Source organism: Mustelus asterias, chromosome 12 (genome assembly GCF_964213995.1).
Source record: "Mustelus asterias chromosome 12, sMusAst1.hap1.1, whole genome shotgun sequence".
In the NCBI taxonomy this organism is placed as follows: Eukaryota; Metazoa; Chordata; class Chondrichthyes; order Carcharhiniformes; family Triakidae; genus Mustelus; species Mustelus asterias.
In genome coordinates, this window is record NC_135812.1 from 21,129,550 (window position 1) to 21,153,191 (window position 23,642).

At 41.3% G+C, this 23,642-nt stretch overlaps 1 protein-coding gene across 2 annotated transcripts in view; it reads left to right on the top strand.

The window, feature by feature from the left end:
• phf12b (PHD finger protein 12b) overlaps nt 1-23,642 on the top strand; it is a 76,246-nt gene that overhangs the window by 51,055 nt on the left and 1,549 nt on the right. The window contains exons 6-14 of one of the 2 annotated variants that reach the window (XM_078224906.1): nt 2,431-2,563; nt 3,811-3,975; nt 6,432-6,590; nt 6,801-7,656; nt 9,127-9,261; nt 10,301-10,450; nt 12,749-12,847; nt 18,004-18,086; nt 23,100-23,238. In XM_078224906.1, coding sequence (XP_078081032.1) covers nt 2,431-2,563; nt 3,811-3,975; nt 6,432-6,590; nt 6,801-7,656; nt 9,127-9,261; nt 10,301-10,450; nt 12,749-12,847; nt 18,004-18,086; nt 23,100-23,238 — 1,919 coding nt within the window. The remainder of the gene's footprint in view (nt 1-2,430; nt 2,564-3,810; nt 3,976-6,431; nt 6,591-6,800; nt 7,657-9,126; nt 9,262-10,300; nt 10,451-12,748; nt 12,848-18,003; nt 18,087-23,099; nt 23,239-23,642) is intronic. The other variant, XM_078224907.1, reaches the window with a different exon arrangement.

The window sequence follows — 23,642 nt, forward strand, 5'->3', positions numbered from 1 at the left end:
GAGAGAGTGATTTTTTTTTTCCCCCAGAGTCCTGGCCAGCATTTATTATTATGCCATCGTCACTCAAGCAGACTATTTGATGGTTATCACGTTGCTGCTTTCAAGAACTTGCATGCAAATTGACTACCAACATTACAATAGTGACTACACTTGAAAGTATTTGAGGGCATCCTAAGGCCACGAAAGGTGATGTGCAAATGCAAGTCTTCATTCTGTGTAATTGACACAGTGCTTTTGGACTTGCTAGCAAAATGTGTTGTTGCTTTTTAGATCGAGTCAGCATTGGTCCAGGATCTCGAATAGTTATTAGCAAATGCAGAACAGAAAAATTGGCGTACAGATCTTTCTATTTCCTTTTGTTATCACACTGCTGAGAACAGGCAGAAATTGCTCAAAAAGCTGATTGCTGTTTCATGTAATTATCAAACGATGTCTTGAGGAACAACATTCTAGTCGCCCCAACTTGTCTCAGAAATATTCCATTGAACCAAACCTTTAAATTGTCCCCCAATGCGGTGAGGGGACCTGCATTTCTTTTAATGTGGCATTTGTTTAAAACTTGTTGCTTACTCATCAAGAATTGATCTTGGTGCTCAGCCTTTGCCTGCTTGAACACAAATAATGCCAGACCCATCACCTTCCAATCTCCAAACTTGGAGGAGGGAAAGGGTAAGCATTCGCCTTGGTTCAGCATCTGGTCCAGTCTGATAAGAAACTTGAATGATTCACCATCAACCATTATCTTGGATTTTCGGAGTGTGGGTATCTTGGTCAGCTTGCACCATCTTGGAAGGGACATAGTTTCCCATTGTATAAAACCTTGAAAAGCTAAACTGTTTTGCAAGCAGGAGTGAAGTGGCATACATAACTTGGTGTTTGTTAAATAATAGCACCAAGTTTAATTGTTGCATAATGTTGTGCAGGGTTTTGCTTCCTGATCCTGCTGTTTATGTCAAGAACTGCAATTCCAGGCATTTGTGTTGAATATTAAATTGTGCAGTCCTTTTCAGGACACCAAATTAAGGTAAAGGAAAATGCTTAAATTCATATGCATGGGATTAACCCCAGGGACAATATCCTGGTGTGTTAAAAGACTGAATCCATAACCTATTTGTAACAGAAAAAATAAAGACTACCAATTCCTCTCTTGTTAACTCTCCCAGTGCTCCCCACCCCCCATGACTCCCGAATGCCTTGATGAGATAAATAATCACAATCCGGTTCTACCTTGGAAGCTGTACAACCTAAAAAGGACACGGTAAAATACAAGATATTATCTGGTGTAGAGAACATAACCCAGACCAGATGCATCAAAGGAGCAGGACAACAGGGGATAACTTCAGTGTGATAAAGGGCAATTTCAAGACCGTGAACAGGAAGTATATTTTCATGGCAAAGCATGATCATCAGCTGAAATGTGATGCTTGGAAGAGCATTTTAGTCTAGGACTGTTCAAGAAACAGCTGGATAATATAACCAGATGACAGCAGAATCAATATCCTGGAAAAATGAAATCAAATGGAGTAAAGAGTCAGCTTCATCCAAACCTTGTGATTTATTCTGTCTGTTTAAAAGAGCTGCTATCACATTTCAAAGGCATTTTGTCATTAGCTTTATGGGGCTTTCTCCAGGTAACTAAATAATGCATGGAGGTAAAAGGCAGAAGTGCTCTTTGGGGAAATTCTCCAGAGATCAGCTACTGGAGCAGAAGAGTTGAGTACTGATAATCATTCAGTACTTGGCAGGCACGGTAAAATTTGGTGTTGTAACTGTTGAACATGGGTGCATATCCTGTATGTGAACTGTAAGAGAGATGCCTGATATTGGAAAATGGAATACATTTCATATCTACCGCTTAATTGGCTGATATCAGAATTTTAGTGCCATACCCCAGACTGTATAGGAATCCTTTAATTCATTTACTTGAGGATAACATTTTGGTCATGGGACAGCAATCTATGATTTGTGTTTTAATAAGATAGCTCGGTGGCATCTAGATTGCTTCATTTAATAAGAGTATTGTATGGACCTATGAAGACACATTCCTCATCTTGCTTATTAATAATCCCTGGGGTCAATCACATGAAAGTAAGTCAACAGGCTATCTTGTATGCCAAAACATGAAACTGAGTTTCCATTTATTGAAATAAATGGATAAAACGTTGAGAAGGCTTTCTAAGGTGTACAATTCTCGCCATCCAATTTTTCTTTGTGCACTCTACCCATGCAACCCTCTCCCTTGGTGTATGGAAGGGAAAACCTGTCCTCTTATTTTCATTTTCTCCTTTTTCCCTTCATGGTTTATCTGTAAGTAAAAGTTTTATAAGTTGCTATCTAAATTTAGATGAACTACATTTGTCCAGTTTTCTGCCTTTCATGTTTCTGCTTGTACCTAAGAGATGGCATAACAATGTGATATTTGCTTCCTAGGAGTTGTAGAGTGGCTCCCCTTGTCCAGTGTGATTACTGCCCATTATTATTTCACATGGACTGCCTGGAACCACCTCTAACTGCAATGCCAACAGGGAGATGGATGTGCCCCAATCACATCGAACATGTGGTAGTAAGCAATTTTACATTCCTGTCAAATATCCAAATCTTCTTTAGTTTTGTATTTTATGATGAATTGAGAGTGATCATCATTTGTGCTATATACTTTTAAATTACTATATTGTTTGTGTAGGCAATACACGTTTGCTAATGCTTGAGAAAGGAATACCCAAATAATTTACAAGCAGGTTTGAGGACAGGTATTGATGCTTATTAACCTTTTTTTAAAAAAATAATGTGTTGAAAGCACTTCCAGTATATATATTTTTTTCGAGGCTTGGATATCCTTCCTCGTAGAAATGTATTCTCATTTTCGATCTTCATTCTCATCCTCCTAGCTTAGAGGCATTGCATAAAGTGACTCTGGTGTACTTCATGAGAATCAGGAGCACTTTCAAAAGGAAACCTAGAAATTGGCCTTTTTGAGTAACAAAAGTAGCTTGTCCTGTCTTTTCCAAGTTCAGATACATTAAAATCAGCATCCATGATAGCACTAGCATGCACTTTTAAATTTCCTTGTGTTGGTTTTGCAAAAGATTCTTCCGGGTTTTTGTAAACCTGATATTTTATTTTGGGGCACCTGCCACTGCTGTCTTGAACTGATCATAAAGAGGCAAGGGAGGGGGTGAGTTGGGCATCACCTTTACTCTGATTTATTCAGCCTCCCTAGCACCATTGCACAATCAATAAAACAAAAAATTCAGTAAGGATTAAAAATGTATCCCAAATTGATGATGCAATGTATTGCGTCTCTTCCTGAAACTTGTGGTATTTTTCCACCCAGTGAGTAGTGTTTATGAATTAAATCACCATAAATGCACCAGAGCAAGTTTCAGTTCACAATCTAGGACCAGAATTCTAACCTCTTCTAATCTCAGACCTAACCTGCAGGTTGGATTCTCCGGCCCCGCTGCAATGAACGGAGATTTGGCTGAGCACCAAATTCTCCATTCTTGCTGGCAGGGTGTACAAGACCGGAGAATTCCGCCTTGACTTCCTTATATTTTAGAAGTGAGGAACTAATGAAGTTGAAGGAGGGAAGATATGAATTTACACCATGTCCTCCTTAACATGTCTGAACAGTGGTTTTTAATTTTCTTATCTACTGAAAACATAGTTCTAGTTGTGGTTGTTGTAATGACGTTCTCTAATGCATGCACTTCATGTGTTTTACTTAGAAATGAGAAATGCAATTCAAGTGAATTATTAATTGTCTGAGTCAAATAGAATCTTGTTCAACTTAATTTAATTTCCATTCAGCTTAATCAGAAGAACATGACATTAAGCAATAGGTGCAGGATATTTGACAAGTTTCAAGACCGTATATCACAGCACGCAGTCAAGATAGACTTTCTAAACAAGATCCACAGGAAGCATCCACCCAATCGCCGACATACAAAGCCAGTGAAGAGGAAAAATATGAAAGTAAGTGATATGCTGATATAGACTTCTTGTGCTGTACTGTGCAATTTTGCATAAGAAAATTAAACAATCTACTTGAGGTGCTGTATTGCTGCCCAGTTAGATTGAATTACCTTGCGTTTCATAAAAAGAATGAAGTTCTGAAGTCAGCTGTTTCTTTTCTGTCAATGTGTGGGAGGTTTTCTAAAATTTCAGCACTATTGATGCCATCTGAAAATGTCAGTGACTAAGCCCATTATACAATCCAAGAATATGTGAAGAATGTTTTTTTCTATATGCATGAAGTGCCAGTGGCTGCAGAGTAATACATGTATGTATTGAGCTCTGAATATTTAATATTCCTTTCCGTCTCATCCCTAATGTGACTCAGCACTGACCAGAAATTTATCGGAACTTTCTATTCTGTGAGACATCATTGCAGAACTGTCTGGGAGCAAAATATTAAAATTTTAACAGACTTGTAAAGAATGCATCAGTGAATTAATGGTGCAATTTGATAGCATTCTGTATGTCTTCGTTTTTACAGACTTTTTTAAGACAAACAACTCTTAAAACTCCTTGTGTAGCCTTCCTAGTTTGAACCACGATCTTCACTATATTCTTGATGTGTGTGGACATGGGCATATTTTCTTGGTTACCTCCATTCAGTTTCCACATTGCCCGGTGAGTGCTAGAAATAGGGTTCAGTGGGAACTAGCTATTTTATTTTAGTCCACCCAAAACACAGTAAAGATAGGAAACATCCAGATTAAACATTCATTGTTCATGCTCCTTCCATTTAATTTAGTTTGTATTAAGATGCTGTAGCACTGTTTGCAATTAATATTATACGCCTGCTCAATGTTAGGAACCTTTTGAAAGATGAGCTAATATTTTGGTGTTTATATAAAATAGGTTTAGCAATTTATTGTCACTTTTTTATTCAATTCCAGCAGGATAGTGCAGATGGATTAACATCTGCTGTAACTAGAAACATAAGTGCTGGTTTCTTGAGTATTATTATGCCCTTTTAAGGGTCCTAACATTTGCAGAGGAACTAAACGTCTGAGTGGAATTCCTTTTGTTGCAGTTAATATTTTCTCCATTCAGTTACTGTGAATGTTTAATTATTGTTCCTCTGATCTAAGCACTCTATGATCATTTATTTAGGCTACCTGGGTTGCCATGACATTTTTCCTGCTAAGAATTATGGGTAAGTGATCAAGGACACAAAGTCCTGTGCAAGTCCCCTTCCCTTCTCTTCCTCCCCCCCTCAAATACTAAGTAATTTAATCAGGTTAGCATGGTGGTCACAAGAGGAAGAATTTATACATTAATTGTGGGTTGGCTGTGATACGTCTAGCAATCACTCATAGCAAGTGTAGATATTCCAAGTCAGGTTGCCTAACCAAGTGAGTGCTTTTACCAGAGGAATGAAAAATGGCTGAGAAGGGAACTAAGGAAGTTGTTTTGAAAAGTGGCACCAATCTGACTTCCTAGTTCATTTGTATTATTTTACCTCTTAAATAATCGATTTGACTTTCATTGGAATTTCTTAATGTATCAACTTCAGTTTTGTATGGAACTGTTAAAGTTTCTTCGGAAATTTGAATATTCTTAGTGGTCTAAATCTTTCCACTAGTCTGTTTTTAAGCCAAGTATTGGTAAAATATGTGTGGGAAATAACTGAATCTCTGCTTGCTTAAATGCAGAGCTGAAGTAATACATGATCTCACCGAGTATCAGATCGCACTGAAGGTTGCTCCTTACTCTTTCCTGGTCAATGAATCAGTATCATGATCTTGAAGGGAGGTTGTTAATCTGCAGATGCACTCAAGTGAAAATTGTTTGTGGGTTTTCTTTCACCTTCAATATTTACCTTATAAATGAAGAGCCTGGGCTAGAAACTTACTTTTGAAGTTCACGGGACCCAAACTAACATTGGCTAGACTGAAAATTATTAGGTGTTTGTGTGAGTAAACCAAGGTGGCATTAGAAATTGCCTTTTCCCCTTTCCACTTGCAGAGGAGAACCATCTTGTCTTGGTGTATCTTTAGGTTAAAAAGTTGGATGGGTTGGAGTGGTGCAGTTATTGTATTCCAAAGATGGTAGCTACCCAGAAGTCTTCAGTATTATGCAGACACAATGCAGCTGAAATTAATGTAAATATCTTGGAGATTGAATGGGTGGGGGCATGAATTCTAGTAAATTTGGTGTCAACTTTAGGAAGTTCTTGACTCCTATCTACTGACTTAATGTTGGTAGATGTTTTTCATATCAGGACTGAAAAAAATGAAATAGCTGTAATACCTGGTTGGCTTCCATATAACTTCAAATATCAGAGACTTACAGGCTGGATTAAAACAAAAGTTGTCAATTGCAGCAAATGACTTTTGAATCTGTATTGCAGCTTCAGTTTGGTTTGGTGGCCCTTTAAACTCAATTCAACATGTGACCGATTTCATTTATCTTTCCTTAAGGTCCCCGAAGCAATTAAGGCCCAGTACCAGTATCCACCTCCTCTCCTTCCACCGGCAGGAATCCGTGATGGAGAGCTGATATGTAACGAGACTCCTACTGAGTCACAAAAGCACCTTTCCAACTATGAGCACTTTGCTACTGAAGAAGAACAACAGGAGGTAATAAGTTCAGCGTTATCAATTGACTGGCAGGTTTCTTTCTATGAAACCCTGAGAAGTTTTCGACTAATTGCTATGCTCAGCTGAACATATACCCTCTAAATCTGTAGTTGAATGGAAAGCTATGACTCATTATATGATGTTTACCTGTGAACCATGTTTCCCTTGAACCATTTCTCTTTTAACAAGTGTTTTTTTATTTTCCTTTAGTGGCTTCGTAGTGTTGTTGCACTTCAATGCAGCATATTCAAACATTTATCTGCTAAGCAGATGCCATTATTTTGGGACAGTGAAAAGGCTGATGTTAAGCCTTGTGTCACAGTCCAGTGTTCAGCGGACAGCTCTTTAAACACCGCGCATCAGACAGCTGGAAAGAAACCATCATCCTCCCCTTCTCCGACGACATGCAATGTTACATGCACCTCAGGGACCAATAGCCAGAATTCTTCAGGTTCCTCTGTATCTCAGCAGCCTGGTGCTGCCACGGCACAGGAAGAACATGCCCATAGTTTATATTCAGAGACCTCATGCAAGACATCAAGTAGTGGGACTTCTAATGGACCTTTGTCAGCGGAGGTCAAAGTAAATGGACCTTTCCCATGCACCATTTCATCAGAACCGTCCAGACAGCTGGCAGACACACAGAGACCAAAGGGACCATTAACACAGGTGCCAAGCCAGATATCTGGACAAGCCTGGCTGCATTCTCAGCTGAGACCAGCTACACCACCAGCAGCCAGCAATCTCCAAAACCATTTTGTGGGAGCGCTTGTCAAATCGGAGAATGTAGGAGGACCTGTTTCATGCTTGCAGCGAATTCCTGTCAGTGTGACAAGTGTGCCCGCTTCTTTATCTACTTCGTGTGCCAGTTCTGAGATCACCAGCAGCTCACAATTTAAGAGCACCGCCTCAGTTCAGATTGCTGGGCGACCTACCACGTTTATGGCAAAGGTTGTTACAACATCCTCCGCTATCGCCAGGGCCATTACTCCTCCAAGAGCAACAGTAGATAGTGTTTCAACAGCATTGGGACCTTCACGAAACCTAATTTCACCAGCAGCTACAGGTGAGTATCATCTTTGTTAACTAGCAAATTCTCATTTTGTGTGAACAAAGATGTTTCAACCACAAAACAAGTTCTTAAAAAACTAATTAATTTCATGACATTTGAACTGTTTCTTTCAATAAATCTGGATAAACCTATCAAGCTAGAGCTTTGAAAAATGTAAAGTGAATCCTATTCCTAAAAATCCATCCCATTTATGCATCATATCCATAAATATCTCTACATGACAATTTTTCAGTGTAAGATATCCTCCTCCGACTCATCATATCAGTTACAGTGATAGGCCACTTGCATTTTGAAGCAACTCTGTTCTCTTCTTGAACAGACGTAGGAGCTAATCTGTAGTAAGGGTGTGGAATGCCCTGCCTGCAGCAGTAGTGGACTCGTCAACATTAAGAGCATTCAAATGGTCATTGGATAAACATATGGATGATATTGGAATAGTGTAGATTAGAGGGGCTTTAGATTGGTACCACTGGTCGGCGCAACATCGAGGGCCGAAGGGCCTGTACTGCGCTGTAATGCTCTATGTTCTATGTTGTTGTCCATCCCAAAGAAGCATATTACATTAGAGTATATGGACAAATTGTAGCATTCCTATGTAATTAATGTGTGCCGTTTTTCAAGTATTGAATTTAGTTGCAGACCAATGTTTTCAATGTGTGTTCACTGTGAGGCTATATTATGAGCACAATGTAGCTAAAGTAAGTATGGGGCTTACACTTTAGAATGAGAGGAGCATGTGGGACTAGTTCACAAAATCCTATGATTCAGTTTGTGTAGAAAATTTATGTTTGTTAAATCTTTGCAAATTTAGTTATTTGAATCTAAATTCAAGCACATATTCTCAGCACACTAGCATAATGAATGGGAGTTGTTAAATTGGAATACAAACAGAAAATGCTAGACATGTACAGCAGGCTTGGTGACATCTGTGGAGGGAAAAGCAAAGTTAATGTTTTCGATCTCTGATCTTCAGAATTCATCTGTTATTTCAGATTTCCTGTGTCCATAGTATTTTGCCTTTGGATTAGTTGTTAAACTGGGCTTGGAAGGTATAGAATAAACACAAGTTTTCCACAGTAACAAATTGGCAATTCTATCCAGTAATAATTGTCAATATTCTTTGAATTCTTCAACGTTAACAGATCCTGTCATTTTAAAAAGTTTTTTTTCGTCTACAATTCAAGGACATTGTACACTCGTTGTGTTAGGATGTATCTTTCACTGTACAAGTAAGATGACTGATTCAGAGGCTGGAATGTTAGTTAAAATACTGGATATACTGAAGCCACTGAGTTGCAGTAAATTGACTTTTCTCCTCTTTGACTGCTAAGAGTCTAGTGCAAATTTTACTTTGAATAATAGTGTATGTTGCCTGACATGTTTGGCTGTGTTGAAGTTTGACACCGAACTTGCAGTTTCTGTTCCGGGACTGGTTATAAATAATATGTATATTTTTCATAATAGGTAAAGTGAGTCCAACTGTACTATCTACAAGCATGTCCTTGGGAAACAAACCAGTTCCCTTGACAACAACTTCAAACTCTGCAATCATGTTTGACCTTGCAAACTCCCTGCAGGCAGCTATGGAAGGAAGTGGAGGTAAATAAATACTTTGTAAATTCCTCTAAGAACTTATTTTCTCCTGTTGGCTTACTATTTAGCAAATGGTAGGCTTTGAGTTTGGGTTAGAAATGCATTGCACACCATGCCTACCAATTGGTCCAAGACTTGTAGAAATGCACATGACACTTTTTAAAATTTTGACTAACAAGGTTTCTTCTTGGAAGCTATCAGTTAAGGGAGCAGCTTGTGTAATGGATGCACCTTGATACACTGTAAAGTAATCTCTCTTAATGTCACCAGGTTTACAAAATTTATCAAGCTTGATGCATATTGCATTGTTCACTTTTGGATTTTAAAGTACCTATGCAATTCACCTCTGCTGTCGCTGAGTTGCCATGAAATTAGTTGTGTATGAAATGCTGACATGCTCTGAAACATCAGCCTGACACAGACTTCTGTCTACCTGCTGGTCTCATTATTGCTTTCCACACTGATATCAATGGAGGCACAACCAAGTGTGTTTGAATTTAGCAAGCAGATGGAAGAAGCCCCATGTAAGACTTCAGCTCCCTGACTCCAGTACTGCTCGTTCACAAGTTCTGTCTTGGGAGGTCAAGACATTGTTCTAGAAACCTCTGTGGGCTTGTACTCAATTGATTTGTTTTATTCTCCAGTATTAACTTGAAGCAGATATATTTAGTTGTACATGTACCAAATGACCGAGCTATTAATTAGCTCTGCAAAAACGGAGGAATTTATTGGAAGTATTCTCCAATGCTCGTGTACAAGCTACTCATCCACTTTATGTTAATTTGGGGAAAAGATGGCTTGCCAAAAACCATATCAAAACTAAATTTCTTGCTGTAGTTTACAGAGCATTCACGTAGTAGTGGGTAGGATGGGGTGTGACATGCCAGAGAGAACTTTGTTTAATGAGTGATCTATTTTTTTTCTTTTTGTATTCAAGATTGGTAATTGTTAGTGAAAAGGAAATCTGTTCACGTTTCAATTGGAATTTTATATAGAGAACTGAGAGACAAACTCCAAATTGATTTGTTTCTTCTTCCTTTGGTAGAAATTGAACTGAGTAAGCTTGATGAAAAGTTGATCCAGGTACTGGCTTGGCAGAGAATTCAGCAGCTGTTTCCTCCCAAAACATCCTCTTTACCATCTGTACTCGGCACCTCAAAAACCCAGACGACTACTGCTACAACGCAGACGGACGGTATGCATTTTTCTTTGCCATCCCTGTGACATTATTACTGCTGCTACTATAGTGCATCAATTGCTAAAACACTCACCGTACCTTTGTTGCCTCTGGAGCCACCAGCACTTTCCTGACCAGCATATGTTCCCCCGCCTTCTGATCGTCCATTTCACCATCTCCACATGCCACACAGCTGTAATGGCTCATGATCCCCCATATGGACCTCAAACCTAAAATTCTCACCCTTGTATTTATATCCCTTCATCACTTACTTCTATCTCTAACTTTCTGTACAGAGAAAGTCATAGAGGTTTACAGCATGGAAACAGGACCTTCAGCCCAACTTGTCCATGCCGCCCTTTTTATTTTAAAACCCCTAAGCTAATCCCAATTGCCTGCATTTGGCCCATATCCCTCTATACCCATCGTACCCATGTAACAATCTAAATGCTTTTTAAAAGACAAAATTGTACCCTCCTCTACTACTACCTCTGGCAGCTTGTTCCAGACACTCACCACCCTCTGTGTGAAAAAATTACCCCCTGGACACTTTTTTGTATCTCTCCCCTCTCACCTTAAACCTATATCCTCTAGTTTTAGACTCCCCTATCTTTGGGAAAAGATATTGACTATCTCGCTGATCTGTGCTCCTCATTATTTTGTAGACCTCCATAAGATCACCCCTCAGCCTCCTACTCTCCAGAGAAAAAAGTCCCAGTCTATCTAGCCTCCCCTTATAACTCAATCCATCAAGTCCCAGTAGCATCCTAGTAAATCTTTTCTGCACTCTTTCTCGTCTAATAATATCCTTTCTATAATAGGGTGACCAGAATTGCACACAGCATTCCAAGTGTGGTCTTACCAATGTATTGTACAACTTCAACAAGACATTCCAACTCCTGTATTCAATGTTCTGACCGATGAAACCAAGCATGCCGAATGCCTTCTTCACCATTCTATCCACCTGTGACTCCACTTTCAAGGAGCTATGAACATGTACCCCGAGATCTCTTTGTTCTGTAACTCTCCCCAACGCCCTACCATTAACTGAGTAAGTCCTGCCCTGGTTCAATCTACCAAAATGCATCACCTCGCATTTGTCTAAATTAAACTCCATCTGCCATCCGTCAGCCCACTGGCCCAATTGATCAAGATCCCGTTGCAATCGGAGATAACTTTCTTCACTGTCTACCATGCCACCAATCTTAGTGTCATCTGCAAACTTACTAACATGCCCCCTATATTCTCATCCAAATCATTAATATAAATGACAAATAACAGTGGACCCAGCACTGATCCCTGAGGCACACCGCTGGTCACAGGCCTCCAGTTTGAAAAACAACTCTCTACAACCACCCTCTGGCTTCACGCGTACTGCAAAATATTTGAGCCTATGTGCATCCCAGTCTTCTGTCCACCTCATCATAGGCAGACATACTTTCAACTACCCACACCCCACACGCTGGACTTGTCTCCTATATATCCCTCCTTCTCTACCTTCCTGTCCACCTTTAAGACCCACTACTTTTGACTTCCTTTTCATCTGTCCTTCCATAGCGTGGCTTCCCTTTTTTGAATTCAGCTCCTGTGAAATACCTTGGAGGTTTTTCGACATTAAAGTGCTTACTAAATGCAAGCTATTCTTGCTGTAGTTTCTGTCATTCAGTACTATACATCATTTAATTCGAATGTGTTTCCTTACTCTTGTCCACCCTTGAGGGATGTGATAGAATTGTGCAAATATTTAGCAAGTTGCACAGCACTTTCTCACGCAGGTCATGAGCAATTTGGTGCCACGTTTTTTCCTCCTCCCTACGTCCACCCCCTCCAAAATTTGTGGAGAATTACGTTATTCGGGTATAATACTAGTGACCAAAATCCCACTGTGACAAGTTGTGAACTTGTCAACAAATCTGCTAACTAATGGCTGGTTGATTCCCGGATTGCCTTAACCCATTTGAGAGCGTTTAACTCCAACCTGATCTTGCCTCCATGTGACTTGAGTTGAGACTGTGTTATTGACTCTTGATGTCCTGTAAAGTGGCCGACCTAGTCACTGAACAATACCAGTTAGTGAAGTTAGCAATAAGCAATAAATTATTAACGCGCCGGCATCACTTGCAGACCAGACGGCAAATTTGCGCACACTTGTTGTGCTTGCTTAATATTGTTACTGTTTTATGAAGCGGTTTGTTAGTTGCCAATTATAGTTTTCAGATGAATTATCTTTTGGTAACTGTTTCATGTCCAGCACAATGGCCAAAACTGTGTTTTCTCACACCATATGAATAATTCATTTTGCCTTTTTCTATCTAGTCCCCGTGAAGGAGGTTCAGGCACGAGCAGTGTTTTATCCCCTGACGGGTAAAGGCCAAGCCATTAATATGTGCTACAGAACACTTTACATAGGAACAGGTAAAGAAAACTTACACGAACAGTTACTTGCAAGTGACTTTCCTTACTAATGGTTGATTATTGCAGTTTAGAGTGATCTGTGCTGCCTTCTACAGCCACCCTTTGTCACATTGTCTTGTGACCATTGGTTAATAAATGCACTTGAAATGTAGGGGAAACTTACTGTTGCTATCCTTGCACCGCCCCCCCTCCAAAAACTGTTTCCTGATGATATGATTTGTCAATGAATACATTTTGCAGCAGTAGACTACCAAACCCAAAATCGTACCATTTTGTTGGGTGTTCAAAATAAAAAGTCTTTAAGTTATATTATTCCAACTGAAATGTCCAAAACAGTAAGTCTCAGAAAATTCCTACAATGCTAGGAGGCATTCTTTTAGCTTGACAATATTAGGCTAAAGTGAATTACAGCCGGATTAAATAAAAATGTATATGGAGATGCTGATGATCCTTTTGAGAAAAATCAATGAAACATGCTAAACTTTTACCATTTGGCAATTTGTCTGGTTTACCTAATTTGCCTAAATTAAGCCTGTCCAATATAACTGGAATATCTATTTAATAAAACCAGTTTATATGCCAGTCTGTAGATGTATTGCATGCTTTCTCCACTCCATTCTTCCTCATTATTGAGCTATTTTAGTTCTGAACTTCAGGTTCTCCCCTTTAATCTTTCAGCCCTGGCAGAGCTGGGGGTGAGATCATAGAATCCTTACAGTGCAGAAGGAGGTCATACCGACCTCAAGTCTGCACCGACTCTTACCAGGCTTACCCTGTAACCCCACGTATTTAAAGTTTATTTATTAATTACAAGTAGGCTTACATTAACACTGCAATGAAGTTGCTGTGAAAATCCCCTAGTTGTCACACTCCGGCGCCTATTCAGATACACTGAGGGAGAATTTAGCATGGCCAATGCACCTAACCAGCGTGTCTTTGGACTGTGGGAGGAAACCAGAGCTTCCGGAGGAAATCCACACACAGACACAGGGAAAAAATGCTGACTCCACACAGACGGTGACCCAAGCCAGGAATCGAACCCAGGTCCCTGGCACTGTGAGGCAGCAAACCATTGTGCCACCATGCCGCATGCCGCTCCTATTACCCCCCCCCCCGACATATCTTGGGACACTAAGGGGCAATTTAGCCCCCCCCCCCCCCCCCCAAACTATCTTGGGACGCGAAGGGGCAATTTAGCCCCCCACCCCCCGACATACCTTGGGACACTAAGGGGCAATTTAGCCCCCCCCCCCAACATATCTTGGGACACGAAGGGGCAATTTAGCACGGTCACTCCACCTAACCTGCACATGTTTGGAGTGTGGGAGGAAACCGGAGCACCATGGGGAAACCCACGCAGACACTGGGAGAACATGTAAATTCCACACAATCACCCAAGGCCGGAATTGAACTCTTGTCCCTGGTGTTGAGAGGCAGCACTGCTAACTACTGTGTCACTGTGCCTCCCGGAAGGGAACGACTGATCCAGAATTTGGAGTTCGGTCATGTCGGGAGGGGATGCAAAGTTGGCTTGGACTGAGGGGCCAAGAAACCTTGCCGTGAAGTCATATTGATTGTGAAATTTGTATTAAGAGCAAACAGGCTGTCGATGTAAGAGGGTTAAAAAGGATAAGAGTTCAAGAATTAACAGAAAAGTAGGGAAAATATGAAAAGTATAGATAGTGTTACCACCAAAAAGAACAACTACACTATGTTTGGATTGATTAGCCTATGATGTGATTAGAATATACAAATTAATAATGATGGAGGTAGTCTAATCACACAATGAGTGCTTTCCTCCTTTAAAATGCTATTTAAAATGTACCTACTTTCACCAAGCATTTGGTCATCTGATCCAATCTCCTTATGAGGCTCAGTGTTATATGTTGTTTTATAATGCCGCTGTGAAGTGCCTTGGGGCATTTTATTACATGAGATATATAATTTAAGTTGTTGATAGAAACATAGAAAACTACAGCACAAAACAGGCCCTTCGGCCCCACAAGTTGTGCCGAACATATCCCTACCTTTTAGGCCTACCTATAACCCTCCATCCTATTAAGTCCCATGTACTCATCCAGGAGTCTCTTAAAAGACCCTATTGAGTTTGCCTCCACCACCACTGACGGCAGCCGATTCCATTCGCCACCACCCTCTGTGAAAAACTTCCCCCTAACATTTCCCCTGTACCTACCCCCCAGCACCTTAAACCTGTGTCCTCTCGTAGCAGCCATTTCCACCCTGAGAAAAAGCCTCATGAGAGTCCACCCGATCTATGCCTCTCAACATCTTATATATCTCTATTAGGTCTCCTCTCATCCTACATCTCTCCAAGGAGAAAAGACCGAGCTCCCTCAGCCTATCCTCATAAGGCATGCCACTCAATCCAGGCAACATCCTTGTAAATCGCCTCTGCACCCTTTCAATCTTTTCCACATCCTTCCTGTAATGAGGCGACCAGAACTGAGCACTGTACTCCAAGTGGGGTCTGACGAGGGTCTTATATAGCTGCATCATTATCCCCAGACTCCTAAACTCAATCCCTCAATTGATAAAGGCCAGCACACCATATGCCTTCTTAACCGCCACCTCCACCTGCGGGGCCGATTTTAGAGTCCTATGGACCCGGACCCCAAGGTCCTTCTGATCTTCTACAGTACTAAGAGTCTTTCCCTTTATATTGTACTCCTTCATCCCATTTGACCTGCCAAAATGGACCACTACGCATTTATCTGGGTTGAAGTCCATCTGCCACTTCTCCGCCCAGTCTTACATCCTATCCATGTCCCTCTGTAACTTCTGACATCCCTCCGGACTATCCACAACCCCACCAACCTTCGTGTCGTCGGCAAACTTACTAACCCATCCCTCCACTTCCTCATCCAGGTCATTTATGAAAATGACAAACAGCAAGGGTCCCAGAACAGATCCCTGGGGCACACCACTGGTGACCGACCTCCATTTAGAAAAGGACCCATCTATACACACTCTCTGCCTCCTTTGGGCAAGCCAGTTCTGGATCCACAGGGCAGCTGCCCCTTGGATCCCATGCTCCCTCTCTTTTTCTAGAAGCCTTGCATGGGGGACCTTATCGAACGCCTTGCTAAAATCCATATAAACCACATCTACCGCTTTCCCTTCATCAATGTGTTTAGTCACATTTTCGAAGAACTCCACCAGGCTCGTAAGGCACGATCTGCCTTTGACAAAGCCATGCTGAGTATTCTTAAGCATACTAAACCTCTTTAAATGCTCATAAATCTTGTCCCTCAGGATCTTCTCCATCAGCTTACCAACCACTAAGGTTAGACTCACTGGTCGGTAATTTCCTGGGCTATCCCTATTCCCATTCTTGAAAATAGGAACCACATCCGCAATCCTCCGGCACCTCTCCCGTTTCCATCGACGACGCAAAGATCATTGCCAGAGGCTCTGCAATCACTTCCCTCGTCTCCCACAGTAACCTGGGGTACATCCCATCCAGACCCGGCGACTTATCTATCTTGATGCCATTCAAAGATTCCAGCACAACCTCTTTGTTAAAGTCCACGTCCTCAATCTTTTCAGTCTACCACAAGCCCACAGTACATCCACCCATGTCCTTCTCCTCTGTGAAAACCGAGGCAAAATTCTGTACAGAACCAGTAGAAATGGCAGAGGTGCTTAATTTAATTAAGCACCTCTGCCATTTCTACTGGTTCTGTACAGATTTTCCCGCCTTCACCTTTTATAGGTCCTATTCCTTCACGTCTCATCCTTTTACTCTTCACGTATTTATAGAACGCCTTAGGGTTTTCCTTAATTCTACTTGCCAAGGCCTTCTCGTGACCCCTTCTGGCTCTCCTAATTTCCTTCTTTAGTCCCTTCCTACAAGCCGTATACTCATCTAGATCCCTGTCTTCGCCAAGCTCTCTGTATCTTTTGTACGCTTTCCTTTTCTTCTCGACTAGGTCCCGCACAGCTTTCGTGCACCACGGTTCCTTTAACCTACCAACTCCTCCCTGTCTGCTCGGAACATTGTCCTGTAGAACCCTAGACAGACATTCCTTGAAAAACTGCCACCTCTCTTCAGTAGATTTCCCCGAGAATACCTCCTTCCAATTTACTCCTCTAATTTGCTGCCTTATGTCTTCATATTTCCCCTTACTCCATATAAACGCTTTCCTAGCTTGCCTGATCCCCTCTTTTTCCAATGCAAGCATAAAGGAGATAGAGTTATGATCGCTATCCCCAAGATGCTCTCCCACTGAGAGATCTGTCACCTGTCCAGGCTCATTGGTCAGTATCAGATCAAGTACAGCCTCTCCTCTTGTAGGCTTGTCCACATGCTGTGTCAGGAAACCCTCCTGAACACACCTAATGAACTCCTCCCCATCCAATCCCCTTACCTTGGGGATATTCCAATCTATGTTTGGGAAATTAAAGTCTCCCATCACAACAACTCTGCTATTATTGCAACTCTCCAGGATCTGTTTCCCAATCTGCTCCTCCACCTCCCTGTCACTATTGGGCGGCCTATAGAAAACTCCCAGCAAAGTGATCGACCCCTTCCCATCCGAACTTCCACCCACAGAGACTCTGTAGACAATCCCTCCACAGCATACACCTTCTCTACAGCTGTGACACTATTCCTGATCTGCAGTGCCACTCCACCCCCTCTCTTGCCTCCCTCCCTGTCCTTCCTGAAACATCTGAATCCCGGCACCTGTAGTATCCAGTCCTGTCCCTGAGACATCCAAGTCTCCGTAATGGCCACCACATCACACTTCCAGGCATCGATCCACGCTCTGAGCTCATCCCCTTTATTCACTATACTCCTGGCATTAAAGTAAACACATGTCAATCCTTTGGCCTGAGCTCTCCCCTTCTCTATCCCCCGTCCATCCTCCCTCTTGCACCGTCTATAACCCTTCTCTGTTTGCAAGCTAACTTCCTCGCTCCCAGTCACCTCGTCTTGATCCCCTCTTTAAGCTAACTTTCTAATACGGATAGGTTGAAGGCTATGGCTTCATATCATGTTTATTAAAAGAAAAACATGCAGTCATTGAATCTATGCGGTTTTGTTCATGGTGCTGAACCTCAGTGTTCCAAGTAATTTAAGAACATGTGGTAAAGTACACACTACTGTAACAGATTTATTTTCTTGTGTTTCTCAGGTGCTGACATGGATGTGTGCCTTATAAATTATGGACATTGTAATTATGTTTCAGGCAAACATGCCTGCATATTCTATGATGAGGTAAGGTTCATGAGACTGAATTCTAGCCTCGTTGTTACAAAAAGAAAATAGAAAAATAAGTTGTTAATTGTACCATTCTCCAGCTGCGACAGCATCTCAAATTACTTGGATTTTTTGTGATTGGAACACTTGCTGGGTTGGCAGCAAGCTGATGTCATTCATGCTAATTAAATTTGATATGACGGAAGTGTAAAAACCCAATTATAATGTCACAATAATTAAGGACATAATAAATAGGAGCAGGAGTAGCCCCTCGAGCCTGCTCTGCCATTCGGTAAGCTTAATGGCTAATCTTCTATCTCAACTCCACTTTGCCAACTCATCCCCATATCCCTTGATTCCCTCATCTTACCTTTACAGTCCTTTATATTAGTTCTTCTTATAAAGGCGAAATCAGAGATTGTCAGAGTGTTCTACAGCACAGAAAGAAGCTCTTCGGCCCATCGTGTCAACACTGACCATCAAGCTCCTATCCATTCTAATCCAATTTTCCAGCACTTGGCCCATGGCTTTGTATGCTTTGATATTTCAAGTGCTCAGCTAAATAACTACTTAAATGTTGTGAGGATTTCTGCCTCTACCACCCTTTCAGGCAGCGAATTCCAGATTCCCACCACCCTCTCGGTGAAAAGGTTTTTTCCTCACATCTATAAACCTCCTGCCCCGTAACTTAAATCTATGTCCCCTCGTTTTTTAAGCCCTCTGCAAAGGGGAAAATTTCCTCCATAGCGACCCTATCTATCTATGACCCTCATAATTTTTAAGTTTATTTATTAGTGTCACAAGTAGGCTTACATTACAACACTGCATTGAAGTTACTGTGAAAATCCCCTAATTTTATACACCTCAATCCGGTCCCCTCCCTCAGCCTCTCTACTCCAAGGAAAGCAACCCCAGCCTAGACGGTCTCTCTTCTTAGCTGAAATGCTCCAGCCCAGGGAACGCCCTGGTGAATCTCCTCTGCACCTACTCTAGTGCAATCACATTCTTCCTATAGTGTGGTGATCTAAACTGCACACAAACTCCAGCTCTGGCCGAACCAGTGTTTTATTTCACTCCATCATAACCTCCCTGCTCTTATATTCAATGCCTCAGTTAATAAAAGTAAGTATCCCATGAGATCTATGGACATGCACATCAAAGTCCTTCTGATCATCTGTACTTCTTGAGATCTGGCAATTCACTGCATATTCCCTTGCCTTGTTAGTCCTCCCAAAATGCATTACCTCACACTTTTCAAGGCTACGTCCATCAAACCAACCCTTCTATATCATCCTGTAATCTAAGGCTTTGCTCTTCACTATTTTTGTGTCATCTGTGAACTTACTTGGATCATTAATGTACATTACAAACAACAAGGGACCCAGCACTGATAGCTGCAGAACACCACTGGACACAGGCTTCCAGTCACAAAAACAGCTGTCTACCATCAACCTCTGCCTACTGCCTCGAAGCCAGTTTTGGATCCAGTTGGCCAAATTACCCTGGATCCCATGGGCTCTTACCGCTTTCATCAGCTTCCTATGTGGGACCTTGTCAAAAGCCTTACTGAAGTCCATGTAGACTACATCAACTGCATTTGTAATTGCAAATTAAAAGAATTATGTGCAAAGGAACTTTTTGCTCAGCGACTTGTGCTGATTACTCAACTGCTCATCCTGTGTACTCTGTGCTGTCAGAATAACAATTCACCTTGATGCCACAGGGTAAACTTCAAAATATTGCAGCACAGTAGCACAGTGGGGGTTGCTTCACAGCTCCAGGGACCTGGGTTCGATTCCCGGCTTGGGTCACTGTCTGTATGGAGTTTGCACATTCTCCTTGTGTCTGCGTGGGTTTCCTCCGGTTTCCTCCCACAGTCCAAAGATGTGCGGGATAGGTTGATTGGCCGTGCTAAAAATTGCCCCTTAGTGTCCTGAGATGCGTAGGTTAGAGGGATTAGCGGGTAAATATGTAGGGATATGGGAGTAGGGCCTGGGTGGGATTGTGGTCGGTGCAGACTCAATGGGCCAAATGGCCTCTTTCTGCGCAGTAGGGTTTCTATGAATCACTTTCTATGAATATAATTGGTTACCAAATTTAAAGTAAAAAATGTTGTTTCAAAGTTGCACTTAAAAGGTGAGATCATAATTGACTTAAATATGATATTGATGTACTAAACATACACTGATTAGGATTTGCATTTGGGCTGCTTCTAAGATGGTTGAAAATGGTAAATTTAAAAGGGTTGCAGGTTGCTTTAAGAGCTGATCTGATGGTGATGTCATTGGGGTGTTTGCAGAGGCTGCTGTTTTAGTTTTGTATTCTGTGCAGAGCAGAGACCATCTCTTCCACTAAAACCAGTTGTCTGTTAGTTTGAATCTACATGTGCACACCAAGTCTTTTCTTTCTGTGTAAAACCCACACGTAGTTAGGACATTACAGAAAAGAACTGGATATATTTGATAGTCAGTGTTCTGGGAAAATCAAATTAACTGACAGCACATTGTAAGTAATATGAGGCCCAAAGAATTGGATAAATGCTCAGTGGTAGACTAAAATAAAATCTCAGAAATAGTGATCATCTACAGAATGGGATTGCACAGCTTGTGACAACAATATATTGGTGATCAAATGGAACAAAGGGAAGGCTATAATTATCCTCTGAAACTGAAGACTAACTCTCATGGGAAGATTCAGCTGGCTAGGTGGTGTTAACTCATTAACCATACCTGTGCTAAGAACCATTCGTTAAGATTTTAAAATAGTAGGGTTGCAGTCACTAGAACAGAAAAAGGTCAAGGAAGATAAAATGGTAGAGTGATTCAAAATTTTGAGAGTAAATAGTGAAAGCTGATTTTTAAATGATTCCTGAATCAGTAATGAAGTTGTTATAGGAAGATAAATGGATTAAATAGAACTTTTTGGGAAAGTGTAATTAGAATATGGGATATGTTTCATTCGGTTAGCAAACAAAGATATAAATAGTTGTAAGATTGGAATAGTCTTTTTTATTTGCTCATGAGATCTGGATGTCACTGGCTAGGCCATTATCGATTACCCATCCCTGTTCGCCCTTGTGAAGTTGGAGGTGAATCGCCTTCTGTAACCACTGCAGTAGGTACACTCTCAGTTGTGTTAGGGAGTTCCAGGATTTTGACCCAGTGACAATGAAGGAAGGCAATATAGTTCCAAGTCAGTGGTGTATGGCTTGGAGGGAAACTTGCAGGTTGTGGTGCTCCCAGGCATTTGCTGCCTTTGTCCTTTCAGGTGGTAGCAGTTGTGGGTTTGGAAGGTGTTGTTGAAGAGCCTTGGTAAGTTGCTGTGCATTTTGTACATGGTACACTGTATGCCAGTGATGGACAGAGTGCCAGTTTAGTGGGCTACTTGTCCTGCATGGTGTTGTGCTTCTTGAATATTGCTGGAGCTGCGCTCATTCAGGCAAGTGGAGTATTCCATCACACTCCTGACTTCGCGCCTAGTGGATGGGCTTTCGGGAGTCAGGAGGAATTCCCAGCCTCTGACCAGCTCTTGTAGTCACTATGTATATATCTGGTCGATGATGATTTCAGGGTGTTGATAGTGAGGAATTCAGCGATGGTAATGCCATTGACTGGCAAGGGAGATGGGTAGGTTCTCAAAGGTTAGATTACTCCAATGGGGAATTAGTGCTGGCACTAGTGACCCAACCTCCGAAGTTCTGTTTGTTGGGGGTGGCAGTGGAGGGGAATGGAGTGGTAGTGTTCAATACAACTGGTCTGCGATGCAAAAATGTATTTTGGTGATGTTTTAAATCTTCAGAGTCTCATACTTAATTGCTGGCTGCCATTTTATTTGAGTAGAGATTTGTGCTTAATAAGCTCAGTAAATGTCCAATTCACGGCATCTTGCCAGAAGTTCAGTAAGGTAAATATGAGCTGATGAGCTAATGTAGTTTGCTACTATAAATACGCAGCTTACGATGTTCTGTCCTGTAGTATCTTGACTTTCTTTTGAAGAGACAAAAGATACATGGCCAGTGAAATCCAGGGATTTGGGTGATATAAAAGCGACTTTGTCTATCTCTCTGATCTTGCTCTTGAATTTCCTCAGAATATTTTTAGCTTGAAGGTACTTTAATTTGCTTCCCAGTGACTAGCTCTCTGCATGGCAAACGTTGTCTAATAGCAGTGAGAATGCCACCTTGTGTGTAAAAATACAAGCAAGCAGAAAGATGATGTATCAACAGGAATAAATTTTATATTAACTTTTTAGTGGGGGGGACAAAGTAAATAGTACATCAATATTGAGGTATCTTTGCTGATATACTTGAGTTATTAAGTGAAGTTGCAAATGGAAGAATCATAATAATCGAGACTAATGTCTGAATTGAAAGTGACATTCGTCTTGTGGCCTGCAGTTCAGAAGTACCAGTTTTGTTTGAGCAGAGGAAATTAAAACTCATAATAGACCATTTATAGTGGAAACTAGATAAGTAAAGCAGCTTTTGTTTACAGAGGGTTTACCTGCTATCTGTCCATTTACTTTTCCTGAGCTGAGCCAGATAAACAGCTTACGCTTGACTTGTAATGATTTTGCCCACATTTAACACGAGACTTTGGATACCTTGAATCCTTGTAGAGTGGTAGAGTGGCACAGTGTTTAGCACTGCTGCCTGACAGTGCCAGGGACCCAGGTTCGATTCTGGCCTAGGGTCACTGCCGGTGTGGAGTTTGCACGTTCTCCCTGTGTCTGCGTGGGTTTTCTCTGGGCACTCTGGTTTCATCCCACAGTCCAAAGATGTGCGGGTTACGTTGATTGGTCATGCTAAATTGCCCCTAATGTCAGGGGGACTAGAAGGATAAATATACGTGGGGTTACGTGGATTGTTGTTGGTGCAGGCTCGATGGGCTGAATGGCCTCCTTCTGCACTGTAGGGATTCTATGAATCCTTGAAGTATGGAATACTTTAATTGCCAATAAACGTTAGCCATGCCTTATAAAAAGCATGCTGTCCGTCTTAAATTTTTGTTAAATTCTTATCTTTGTTTTTAGAACACAAAACACTATGAATTACTAAACTACAGTGAGCATGGGACAACTGTTGACAACGTTCTATATTCGTGTGACTTCTCTGAGAAAACTTCTCCCACTCCACCAAGCAGTATTGTTGCCAAAGTTCAAAGTGTAATAAGTAAGTACACTGTTTTACATCTTCCAAATTTAAACTAAGTAGATAAATGATAACTGTCAGCACTTGGTACTGTAATAGTATACAACAATATCATCCAGCCTTAAATCCACTAAGCAATTTTTCAGTGGAGTGAAGCATTTTAAACAGTGAAATAATTAAGGAAACCAAATATATCGTACAACAAAATATCTGTGTTCTGGGCAACAGAAGCATAATTATATTGATGAACGCCGTGACTTAACAGAAACAAGATTCTTTGAATTCAAACTGTTTGGATGGAGAGTAGCCCATTCTTGTTCAATGAGTGCCCATGTTGAAGGAAGCAACAACAAAGACACAGGATCTCTCTTTAAGAGTGATTGGCATCTACCACTGTGTGTAGTTCTTCCCAGTAAGATTTAATA